We start from the raw sequence: 12,889 nt of genomic DNA, 5'->3' as shown, positions 1-12,889 counted from the left end.
AAGGTGCTCTTACTCCGTTAGCATCCAGAGAATTATATTACTGTAGATGAAAGTCAAAATGAGTTTGACATCCTGGCATTTTTAAAGCATTTACTTTTAAGTTTCAGAATTGCACAGACTAGAGAATGTTCTATTTCCACATAACCAAAATGGCCACTTTTTAGAATGCAAGTTCAAGTATTGACCTTTATATATAATTTACATTATTATTATTTGACAGTACATACGGTAGTCTATTCCCATATGCTTTTCTCTGTGTGTCTCTGTCTTGTATTCATGGGGTTCATTGTGCTTCCTCAGACCTTCAGGCTAAGGAGCGTTTGATTGAGGACATGCGTCTGGCTCTGACTGAGCAGGAGGACACCCAGACCCAACAGGAGCAGGTGCTGGAGGCTAAACTGGAAGAGATCGACGCCCTCACAGAAGGTGGGATTATCAAATCACTATTTAAAGTGCATTTAAACACGTGTCAATACACTTACCAAAACAAATATATATATTAAAAATGAATAATAACAAAATAATATTTTAAATATAGCTGCAAACACAAGCAGCAATGAACGGGGTTCACAGGATGTCAAAGGAAACAATATCAGTCTTCATGTGTAATCAGTGAAAGCATTGCCATGTTAATAACAAATGTAATGAGTAAATACCAAATCTGGAGAGTATCTGAAGTTCATGAGGAGAAACTGATTGTAGCTGATTTTGAGAACTAATGTTACATTATGCAAAGAATAAATTGTTAGACATTTCCTTTTTTTTTTTTTGTAGTTCGTTTTTTTAGATATCAATACTAAATTCAGTGTAGTTCATTTTAGGGATGTCTGTGATAGCAATGACGTGTTTTCAAATTGGTAGGCCACTGTGGAGTGGATTTACAGTGGTTTAAAATGGACACTTAAAATCTGATTTTTTATTTATCAATAACTCAGCCATCTTTTGACCAATCCCTTTGCATTTCTCTGTATCATGGGCCAACATTCCAAATTTGGTGTCTGAAGATTTGAAGTATTTTTAGCATATTAGCTAATATCCATCTACTTGTATTGTGTGGCACTCTTTGAATGCATCAATTATTTTCTCAAACTCTTTCGGGAGTATTTTTTTTTTAGTCCATGAGAAGATTTTTTTAAAATGTATTTTTTAGCAGTAGAGTTACATAGTCATATACGTGATTGTAAATAGTTTCCTAAAGATATCAATGGCAAACTTAACATGGTTCATCGTATTAATGTCTTTGACACTGAACAGTTTCATAGGCCATTGTTGAGTGGTACAAAGGATTTAAATGGACGCGTAAATCTTATTTCCTGATTATTGAATCAGTAACTCAGCCATCTCTTAACCAATCCCTTAGCTTTTCTCTTAACCAATCCCTTAGCTTTTCTCTTAACCAATCCCTTAGCTTTTCTCTTAACCAATCCCTTAGCTTTTCTCTTAACCAATCCCTTAGCTTTTCTCTTAACCAATCCCTTAGCTTTTCTCTTAACCAATCCCTTAGCTTTTCTCTTAACCAATCCCTTAGCTTTTCTCTTAACCAATCCCTTAGCTTTTCTCTTAACCAATCCCTTAGCTTTTCTCTTAACCAATCCCTTAGCTTTTCTCTAAACCAATCCCTTAGCTTTTCTCTAAACCAATCCCTTAGCTTTTCTCTAAACCAATCCCTTCGCTTTTCTCTAAACCAATCCCTTCGCTTTTCTCTTAACCAATCCCTTAGCTTTTCTCTAAACCAATCCCTTCGCTTTTCTCTAAACCAATCCCTTCGCTTTTCTCTTAACCAATCCCTTAGCTTTTCTCTAAACCAATCCCTTAGCTTTTCTCTAAACCAATCCCTTAGCTTTTCTCTAAACCAATCCCTTCGCTTTTCTCTAAACCAATCCCTTCGCTTTTCTCTTAACCAATCCCTTAGCTTTTCTCTTAACCAATCCCTTAGCTTTTCTCTTAACCAATCCCTTAGCTTTTCTCTTAACCAATCCCTTAGCTTTTCTCTTAACCAATCCCTTAGCTTTTCTCTTAACCAATCCCTTAGCTTTTCTCTTAACCAATCCCTTAGCTTTTCTCTTAACCAATCCCTTAGCTTTTCTCTTAACCAATCCCTTAGCGTTTCTCTTAACCAATCCCTTAGCTTTTCTCTTAACCAATCCCTTAGCTTTTCTCAAACCAATCCCTTAGCTTTTCTCAAACTAAGTTAAGAGATGTACAATGAACCTACATACCGAGATGTCCCAAGATGGAGGAAAACAAAATATCCTGATTGGACCTTATGGGCCCTTGAGACACATTTGTTCAGCGTGAGGAAAGCCGTCAACATACACAGTTTCAAGTCGCTAGGTCAAATGGGGCGGAGATATAAGCGTTTAAGTGAGACCCCTTATAACATTGTCACCTACTGGCCAATCAGTGCCATTTATTATTTTGACCAAATTACTCATGACCTCTTTGTTTCTTTTTCTTTGTCAAATTTAGAAAAAATATATATAATCTAAGAATAACAATAGATTACAGGTTGGCTGTGAACCCCTAAAAAAAGACGTATTTTTCCATTTCAGATTTCAGCTCTTTATATTTGGTAACAGACAGTACTCAAGTGTTTTTTGTTGTTGTCATTTTCAGAGGTGGAGAAAGTGAAAGGGCTGTTACGCTACCAGGACAATAGAAAAGACACTGTGGCCCTGAGAGACGGCCAATCGGACGAAGCCAAATTAGCCAAACAGGAAGCCGTTCAGGCTCAAGTGACCTTGAAGGTGAACCTCTAAATATTTAGTTGATAAATGCATATTCTGTCCCGTCCTTTTTTTTTTTGTTGATTGGATTAATCCTCGTTTGTACGTGGTTTTGATTGGATTAATCCTCGTTTGTACGTGGTTTTGATTGGATTAATCCTCGTTTGTACGTGGTTTTGATTGGATTAATCCTCGTTTGTATGTGGTTTTGATTGGATTAATCCTCGTTTGTACGTGGTTTTGATTGGATTAATCCTCGTTTGTACGTGGTTTTGATTGGATTAATCCTCGTTTGTACGTGGTTTTGATTGGATTAATCCTCGTTTGTACGTGGTTTTGATTGGATTAATCCTCGTTTGTACGTGGTTTTGATTGGATTAATCCTCGTTTGTATGTGGTTTTGATTGGATTAATCCTCGTTTGTACGTGGTTTTCCCCCAAGTAATCATATGAGTTAGCGCTGGGATTATACAACCAAAAAATGACAGTGACGACTGAACAGACCTCTTATCGAGGACATTTTTACTGATCTCGATAATTACAATAAATAGTCTATAGCCTTCTAAATGTGATGTTTGACGTGAAATAAGTCTGCTAGTGTGGCTGGTTGGTAACGGGACAAATGCTAGCTAAAACGTTCAAACTAGAAGTAGGCGTTTTTAAGGGTCATGTAAAAAGTAATTGAGGGGCACATTGTTAGAAATCAATCATTATTGCGTATTTTTGTCTACATTGCTCGTGTGTGTGTGTGTGTGTGTGTGTGTGTGTGTGTGTGTGTTTCTAGCTGTGCACTGAGAAGCACCAGGCTGACAGGAGGAAGTGGCTTGAGGAGAAGATGGTTCTGATCCGGCAGGCCAAGGAGGCCGAGGACAAGAGGAACCAGGAGATGAGGAAGTTCGCAGACGGCCGTGAGCGACACGCCAAACAGCAAACTCAAGTGGTAATAGAACTTCCTGTAGAAATGACCAATTAGAACCTCTCCTCTGGGGACGAGGAGATTCAATAAGATACAGATTAAAAGGATTACCAGCACTGCTGCGTTAACCTCAAATGGATTACAGACAGATTTGACACTGTACACCAACATAACCCCGGATGCCCTTGCATTTGCCTAGGCATTACCCGAAAATACACACTAAACCAATTCTTAACCAATCTCCCCCCCCCCCCCCCCCAGTCCTTCTGTGTATTTGAACTATTCCACAACATCAAATTTACACCTGACTTCAACTTGTCAACTAATCATCAAGCACTTAAATAGGTGAATCAAGTGGGCTACAACAAAATGGTGAAACGTCTCGGGGTCCCCGAGGAGAGGTTTTTAAAACCCCTACCCTTGAGTTCAGCCGCAAAAACAGACGGTGCCTGCTAAGGAACCCCTCTTGTCTGTCTGTGACCCTGTAGGAAGATCTGGTGGCCCAGCTCGATGAGAAGGAGCAGGACCTAGTGAAGTGGAGGAAAGAGAGGGACTCCCTGGTGACCGCTCTGGAGGTCCAGCTAACCAAACTCGTCTCCAACATCGCAGACAAGGACGAACAGATAGCCAGTCTCCGCTGCAACGCCACCTCTCAGCCAGCAGAGGTCAGTTCAAGCACACACATGATGGGACTGTTAGGTTGGTTGGGGCTGTCGGAGAATGTTCTCATTTGGGATGGTACATATTAAGGTTGGCTGCAGGGTTGTTGGTCATTTTCCATTTTAACTTTGCATACAGAAGAAGTGATTTGGAGTTTAGAAAACCCTTTTTTATTTTTTTAAATAGTTGCCACTGATTTTATGCACATTGAGTGTGAAAATGCTCTCTACAAAGGTATTGTTACTGTAGGTTAATTTATTATCTATCATTTTGAAAGGGAATTGTTTCAAACTCTGGATGGGGGCACAGTTCACATTCCATTACATTTTGTGGTACCTTAACAGCACGAAAATGAACACAACTTTGTACCATGAGGCTGGATGGGAGTTAATTGGTCCATTATATCCTAATGGGTGGTGGTGTTGGTGGTGTTTGTCCTTCCTCAGAAGCACCATGGCCAGGTGGAGGTTGAGGAGCTGCAGAGCCTTCTGTCTGAGAGAGACGCTGAGATCCTTAAGCTGAAGGAACAACTGATGGCTGTAGCCAAAGCAAGTGGCAACGTCTCATCTGCGCCTCCCACTAAGCTCAGAGAGACCGCCGCTCTGGTGAGAGCCGTCTCCTTTATGACAAATCCAAGTGTATGGGTCACGTGTACAGGATACAGGGTGTAAAATGCTTTACTTGCGAGCTCTCAAAAAGCCTTGGCGTGTCCACACATTAGCATAAATAAACTTTATTCAATCTCCCATCTATATTTTGTAAGTTGGTCTTGTTGATACAAAGGATGAGGGCTCTCTCTCACTCACTCAGACTAAAGCAGAGGAGTGCCCTCCCAAAGTCAGTGAGAGAACTCTCCACGACGACAACAGTGAACTAGTACATGGAGTGAAGACTGAGAAGAGGACCAGTCAGGTAATCAGTTGTATCTCTAGACATGCGGGTTTCCTCCCCACAATGTTCCCTTAACACGTCTGTCTGTGTGTAACAGAACGTCTGTCTGTGTGTAACAGAACGTCTGTCTGTGCGTAACAGAACGTCTGTCTGTGCGTAACAGAACGTCTGTCTGTGCGTAACAGAACGTCTGTCTGTGCGTAACAGAACGTCTGTCTGTGCGTAACAGAACGTCTGTCTGTGCGTAACAGAACGTCTGTCTGTGCGTAACAGAACGTCTGTCTGTGCGTAACAGAACGTCTGTCTGTGCGTAACAGAACGTCTGTCTGTGCGTAACAGAACGTCTGTCTGTGCGTAACAGAACGTCTGTCTGTGCGTAACAGAACGTCTGTCTGTGCGTAACAGAACGTCTGTCTGTGCGTAACAGAACGTCTGTCTGTGCGTAACAGAACGTCTGTCTGTGCGTAACAGAACGTCTGTCTGTGCGTAACAGAACGTCTGTTTGGCATAGAGGAAGTACATTATCGCCTTATCCGACCTGTTGCCCACATCCCCCCTCAGAATGGTAGTTATCAAGATGAAGAGATCGCTGAGGAGTGCGTTTCTCAAGTTTAGTCTAGTTTGCATCAACTATCTTCACTAAAACCACTGCGAAGGTTTAGCCTGCAAACCTTCTTTTTTTTTTTCGACTCGCTACGTTTTGTCATGCCTGCCTTGTGATTGGTTGGGAGTTGCTGCAGTTGCCTTGGGTCAGGTTTCCGGAGGTAATCATGGACATTGCATCAGACAGAGCAGACAGCCAGACATGGTGCTGAGGTGAAGGTTAACGAATGGACACAAGGTTATGTGAGCTATTGAATCAATCCAATATGGTATCCTTCCGCGTGTCAGGAGACACTCCGAGTAAAAAAATATTCTCTAAAGATATTGGCCTCATTCTGGTCCACGCCCATTATTTGAAGTGCGTTTTCTACTATTTTTCATGTGTCCATTTTAAACACTTCTGACCGAAGAGCTGTTTGGGAGCCAAATTAATGTCTCTTTTTTTTAGGTGAACGGAGCCAAATGATCCGGCTCACCAGAAAGCCTTGGCGTGTCCATCGCTAGTTCCACAGCTACGGTAGTCATGGGAGAGTGCAGTGATTTTTTAAGAACTATTTTCACTCCGATGGAGAAAAATGTACACTGCTCAAAAAAATAAAGGGATATATATATATATATATATATCTGACCGTTAAATGGAACATTAAAATAACACATCCTAGATCTGAATGAATGAAATATTCTTATTAAATACTTTTTTCTTTACATAGTTGAATGTGCTGACAACAAAATCACACAAATTATCAATGGAAATCAAATGTATCAACCCATGGAGGTCTGGATTTGGAGTCACACTCAAAATTAAAGTGGAAAACCACACTACAGGCTGATCCAACTTTGATGTAATGTCTTTAAAACAAGTCAAAATGAGGCTCAGTAGTGTGTGTGTGTGGCCTCAACGTGCCTGTATGACCTTTCTACAACGCCTGGGCATGTTCCTGATGAGGTGGCGGATGGTCTCCTGAGGGATCTTCTCCCAGACCTGGACTAAAGCATCCGCCAAATCCTGGACAGTCTTTCGTGCAACGTGGCGTTGGTGGATGGAGCGAGACATGATGTCCCAGATATGCTCAATTGGATTGAGGTCTGGGGAACGGGCGGGCCAGTCCATAGCATCAATGCCTTCCTCTTGCAGGAACTGCTGACACACTTCAGCCACATGAGGTCTAGCATTGTCTTGCATTAGGAGGAACCCAGGGCCAACCGCACCAGCATATGGTCTCACAAGGGGTCTGAGGATCTCATCTCGGCGTCTCCAGACTGTCACGTCTGTCACATGTGCTCAGTGTGAACCTGCTTTCATCTGTGAAGAGCACAGGGTGCCAGTGGCGAATTTGCCAATCTTGGTGTTCTCTGGCAAATGCCAAACATCCTGCACGGTGTTGGGCTGTAAGCCCAACCCCCACCTGTGGATGTCTGGCCCTCATACCACCCTCATGGAGTCTGTTTCTGACCGTTTGAGCAGACACATGCACATTTGTGACCTGCTGGAGGTAATTTTGCAGGGCTCTGGCAGTGCTCCTCCTGCTCCTCCTTGCACAAAGGCGGAGGTAGCGGTCCTGCTGCTGGGTTGTTGCCCTCCTACGGCCTCCTCCACGTCTCCTGATGTACTGGCCTGTCTCCTGGTAGCGCCTCCATGCTCTGGACACTACGCTGACAGACACTGCAAACCTTCTTGCCACAGCTCGCAATGATGTTCCATCCTGGATGAGCTGCACTACCTGAGCCACTTGTGTGGGTGTTGTAGACTCCGTCTCATGCTACCACTAGAGTGAAAGCACCGCCAGCATTCAAAAGTGACCAAAACATCAGCCAGGAAGCATAGGAACTGAAGTGGTCTGTGGTCACCACCTGCAGAACCACTCCTTTATTGGGGGTGTCTTGCTAATTGCCTATAATTTCCACCTGTTGTCTATTCCATTTGCACAACAGCATGTGAAATGTATTGTCAATCAGTGTTGCTTCCTAAGTGGACAGTTTGATTTCACAGAAGTGTGATTGACTTGGAGTTACATTGTGTTGTTTAAGTGTTCCCTTTATTTTTTTGAGCAGTGTATGTCGCTTTAGAATCTGTCAGAACATCATGCTGAATGTTAACCCGACTGACTAGACGCTGCTGAATGTTAACCCGACTGACTAGGTGCTCCTGAAGGGTTAACCCGACTGACTAGGTGCTCCTGAAGGGTTAACCCGACTGACTAGGCGCTCCTGAAGGGTTAACCCGACTGACTAGGCGCTCCTGAAGGGTTAACCAACCCTCACTGTCATACTGTGTACCCTTGTCTGTAGGGGTCTGGGGGCTACCCGTCGGTGCTAGACTCCTCAGAGATCATAACGGAGGGAGGCAGGACCAGCCGCTTCCCCAAGCCTGAGCTCGAGATCTCCTTCAGCCCGCTGCAGCCCAACAGGATGGCCCTGAAACGCCAGGGAGAGGACGTGATCAACGTCAAAATCACCCGCAAGAGGAAGAGCTCTGATATTGACAAGGTAGACCGTGTTAAAGGCATCGTTCTCCCCCCTACCAAATTACCGAATGACATTTTTAGTTTCCTTTACCCAGTAAGAGCTGTTTGGATTGGAGCATGCTAATGCTCCCATGACTTGAATGGGATTTGTGCCACAAATGCTGTAGTTTGGTGGGACACTCCACTGAGATGCAGACCCTGTCCATCTTACCATTCAGGTGGTGGTCATGTCTCTCCTGTCAGTCATCTTAAAAACATGCAACTAATACGTTTAAAAAAAAATAATATATATATATATATATTTTTTTAACCTCCTTTTGGGCTGGATGTGTCAATGTGTAGTTCACAGGGTACCCACTAGGCCCTGGGGCGGCAGGGTAGCCTAGTGGTTAGTGTTGGACTAGTAACCGAATGGTTGCAAGTTCAAATCCCCGAGCTGACAAGGTACAAAACTGTCGTTTTGCCCCTGAACAGGCAGTTAACCCACTGTTCCTAGGGCAGTTAACCCACTGTTCCTAGGGCAGTTAACCCACTGTTCCCAGGGCAGTTAACCCACTGTTCCCAGGGCAGCTAACCCACTGTTCCCAGGGCAGCTAACCCACTGTTCCCAGGGCAGCTAACCCACTGTTCCCAGGGCAGCTAACCCACTGTTCCCAGGGCAGCTAACCCACTGTTCCCAGGGCAGCTAACCCACTGTTCCCAGGGCAGCTAACCCACTGTTCCCAGGGCAGCTAACCCACTGTTCCCAGGGCAGCTAACCCACTGTTCCCAGGGCAGCTAACCCACTGTTCCCAGGGCAGCTAACCCACTGTTCCCAGGGCAGCTAACCCACTGTTCCCAGGGCAGCTAACCCACTGTTCCCAGGGCAGCTAACCCACTGTTCCCAGGGCAGCTAACCCACTGTTCCCAGGGCAGCTAACCCACTGTTCCCAGGGCAGCTAACCCACTGTTCCCAGGGCAGCTAACCCACTGTTCCTAGGGCAGCTAACCCACTGTTCCTAGGGCAGCTAACCCACTGTTCCTAGGGCAGCTAACCCACTGTTCCTAGGGCAGCTAACCCACTGTTCCTAGGGCAGCTAACCCACTGTTCCTAGGGCAGCTAACCCACTGTTCCTAGGGCAGCTAACCCACTGTTCCCAGGGCAGCTAACCCACTGTTCCTAGGGCAGCTAACCCACTGTTCCCAGGGCAGCTAACCCACTGTTCCCAGGGCAGCTAACCCACTGTTCCCAGGGCAGCTAACCCACTGTTCCCAGGGCCGTCATAGAAAATAAAAATGTGTTCTTAACTGACTAGCCTAGTTAAATAAAGGTTAAACTAAAAAACACATTTTTTTGCATATGAACCGTCTTATGAAGTGTTTTTAATAATTAGGTTCTACTTAAGAGAAAGTCGTTCAACATATATTAATAGTTTATTGCCCCTGTCTTGGAAAAAAAAAAGCTTGTTTCCATGACGTAGGAGTGAGTGAAGGCTGTGGGGCAGTATGGGTCTCTGCTGCAGTGACGTAGGAGTGAGTGAAGGCTGTGGGGCAGTGACGTAGGAGTGAGTGAAGGCTGTGGGGCAGTGACGTAGGAGTGAGTGAAGGCTGTGGGGCAGTATGGGTCTCTGCTGCAGTGACGTAGGAGTGAGTGAAGGCTGTGGGGCAGTGACGTAGGAGTGAGTGAAGGCTGTGGGGCAGTGACGTAGGAGTGAGTGAAGGCTGTGGGGCAGTGACGTAGGAGTGAGTGAAGGCTGTGGGGCAGTATGGGTCTCTGCTGCAGTGACGTAGGAGTGAGTGAAGGCTGTGGGGCAGTGACGTAGGAGTGAGTGAAGGCTGTGGGGCAGTATGGGTCTCTGCTGCAGTGACGTAGGAGTGAGTGAAGGCTGTGGGGCAGTGACGTAGGAGTGAGTGAAGGCTGTGGGGCAGTATGGGTCTCTGATGCAGTGACGTAGGAGTGAGTGAAGGCTGTGGGGCAGTGACGTAGGAGTGAGTGAAGGCTGTGGGGCAGTATGGGTCTCTGCTGCAGTGACGTAGGAGTGAGTGAAGGCTGTGGGGCAGTGACGTAGGAGTGAGTGAAGGCTGTGGGGCAGTATGGGTCTCTGCTGCAGTGACGTAGGAGTGAGTGAAGGCTGTGGGGCAGTGACGTAGGAGTGAGTGAAGGCTGTGGGGCAGTATGGGTCTCTGCTGCAGTGACGTAGGAGTGAGTGAAGGCTATGGGGCAGTATGGGTCTCTACTGCAGTGATGTAGGAGTGAGTGAAGGCTGTGGGGCAGTGACGTAGGAGTGAGTGAAGGCTGTGGGGCAGTATGGGTCTCTGATGCAGTGACGTAGGAGCAGTATGGCCTCCATATAGGAGGAGTATTTCTGGGATGTAAACCACTGCAGTTAGAGACTCCAGTAATTCACTAATGATTTCCCTGCTGACTGTCCCAGTTGTATGATAGAGAGGGGAGGAGAGTGAGACTCGGGGTGAATGTCAATTGTATTTCCTTGATTCCTCACATCCTTACCTCCCTCTCAAAATGCGTCAGTGAAGGAAGTTCGAGGGGAGGAACCTCATATCTTCTACTCCAATGTGCTTTGAGAATGAAACTGGGAGAGGAAACGAGGAGAGATTCTACTGAGGACTTGGGGAAAGTGAGTGCTGACAGCACATAGGCAGCCTCTGCAGAGGCTTTTGGTCGAAAGACACTACCTTTTACACCTGTAGCCTTGATCCAGAACAGCTCATAGAACAGGAGCCCATCACCTGTTTCTGCAGTGAGGCAGCTTGATGTACCAGTACACCCCCTGGACAGGACACTAGTCTAGCTCCTCAGTACACTAGTCTAGCTCCTCAGTACACCCCCTGGACAGGACGCTAGTCTAGCTCCTCAGTACACCCCCTGGACAGGACGCTAGTCTAGCTCCTCAGGACACCCCCTGGACAGGACGCTAGTCTAGCTCCTCAGGACACTAGTCTAGCTCCTCAGTACACTAGTCTAGCTCCTCAGTACACCCCCTGGACAGGACGCTAGTCTAGCTCCTCAGTACACCCCCTGGACAGGACGCTAGTCTAGCTCCTCAGTACACCCCCTGGACAGGACGCTAGTCTAGCTCCTCAGTACACCCCCTGGACAGGACGCTAGTCTAGCTCCTCAGTACACTAGTCTAGCTCCTCAGTACACCCCCTGGACAGGACACTAGTCTAGCTCCTCAGTACACCCCCTGGACAGGACGCTAGTCTAGCTCCTCAGTACACCTCCTGGACAGGACACTAGTCTAGCTCCTCAGGACACCCCCTGGACAGGACACTAGTCTAGCTCCTCAGTACACCCCCTGGACAGGACACTAGTCTAGCTCCTCAGTACACCCCCTGGACAGGACGCTAGTCTTGCTCCTCAGTACACCCCCTGGACAGGACACTAGTCTAGCTCCTCAGTACACTAGTCTAGCTCCTCAGTACACCCCCTGGACAGTACACTAGTCCAGCTCCTCAGTACACCCTCTGGACAGGACGCTAGTCTAGCTCCTCAGTACACCCCCTGGACAGGACACTAGTCTAGCTCCTCAGGACACTAGTCTAGCTCCTCAGTACACTAGTCTAGCTCCTCAGTACACCCCCTGGACAGGACACTAGTCTAGCTCCTCAGTACACCCCCTGGACAGGACGCTAGTCTAGCTCCTCAGTACACCCCCTGGACAGGACGCTAGTCTAGCTCCTCAGGACACTAGTCTAGCTCCTCAGTACACCCCCTGGACAGGACACTAGTCTAGCTCCTCAGGACACTAGTCTAGCTCCTCAGTACACCCCCTGGACAGGACACTAGTCTAGCTCCTCAGTACACCCCCTGGACAGGACGCTAGTCTAGCTCCTCAGTACACCCCCTGGACAGGACGCTAGTCTAGCTCCTCAGTACACCCCCTGGACAGGACACTAGTCTAGCTCCTCAGTACACCCCCTGGACAGGACACTAGACACTAGTCTAGCTCCTCAGTACACCCCCTGGACAGGACACTAGACACTAGTCTAGCTCCTCAGTACACCCCCTGGACAGGACGCTAGTCTAGCTCCTCAGTACACCCCCTGGACAGGACGCTAGTCTAGCTCCTCAGGACACTAGTCTAGCTCCTCAGGACACTAGTCTAGCTCCTCAGGACACTAGTCTAGCTCCTCAGGACACTAGTCTAGCTCCTCAGGACGCTAGTCTAGCTCCTCAGGACACTAGTCTAGCTCCTCAGGACACTAGTCTAGCTCCTCAGTACACCTCCTGGACAGGATGCTAGTCTAGCTCCTCAGTACACTAGTCTAGCTCCTCACTACACCCCCTGGACAGGAAACTAGTCTAGGTCCTCAGTACACCCCCTGGACAGGACACTAGTCTAGCTCCTCAGTACACCCCCTGGACAGGACACTAGTCTAGCTCCTCAGTACACCCCCTGGACAGGACACTAGTCTAGCTCCTCAGTACACCCCCTGGACAGGACACTAGTCTAGCTCCTCAGTACACCCCCTGGACAGGACACTAGTCTAGGTCCTCAGTACACCCCCTGGACAGGACGCTAGTCTAGCTCCTCAGTACACCCCCTGGACAGGACGCTAGTCTAGCTCCTCAGTACACCCCCTGGACAGGACACTAGTCTAGCTCCTCAGTACACCCCCTGGAC

At 46.9% G+C, this 12,889-nt stretch overlaps 1 protein-coding gene across 7 annotated transcripts in view; it reads left to right on the top strand.

Moving 5' to 3' along the window:
- LOC109881541 (kinesin-like protein KIF20B) overlaps positions 1 to 12,889 on the top strand; it is a 79,993-nt gene that overhangs the window by 22,608 nt on the left and 44,496 nt on the right. For 5 of the 7 annotated variants that reach the window (XM_031804867.1, XM_031804872.1, XM_031804868.1 and 2 more), the window contains 7 exons: positions 301 to 426; positions 2,617 to 2,747; positions 3,511 to 3,666; positions 4,131 to 4,307; positions 4,749 to 4,907; positions 5,113 to 5,214; positions 8,086 to 8,283. In XM_031804867.1, coding sequence (XP_031660727.1) covers positions 301 to 426; positions 2,617 to 2,747; positions 3,511 to 3,666; positions 4,131 to 4,307; positions 4,749 to 4,907; positions 5,113 to 5,214; positions 8,086 to 8,283 — 1,049 coding nt within the window. The remainder of the gene's footprint in view (positions 1 to 300; positions 427 to 2,616; positions 2,748 to 3,510; positions 3,667 to 4,130; positions 4,308 to 4,748; positions 4,908 to 5,112; positions 5,215 to 8,085; positions 8,284 to 12,889) is intronic. The other 2 variants (XM_031804871.1, XM_031804870.1) reach the window with 1 other exon arrangement.

The sequence above is a fragment of the Oncorhynchus kisutch genome, linkage group LG25 (assembly GCF_002021735.2).
Source record: "Oncorhynchus kisutch isolate 150728-3 linkage group LG25, Okis_V2, whole genome shotgun sequence".
NCBI lineage: Eukaryota > Metazoa > Chordata > Actinopteri > Salmoniformes > Salmonidae > Oncorhynchus > Oncorhynchus kisutch.
This window is presented reverse-complemented; position numbering and strand designations above follow the sequence as displayed.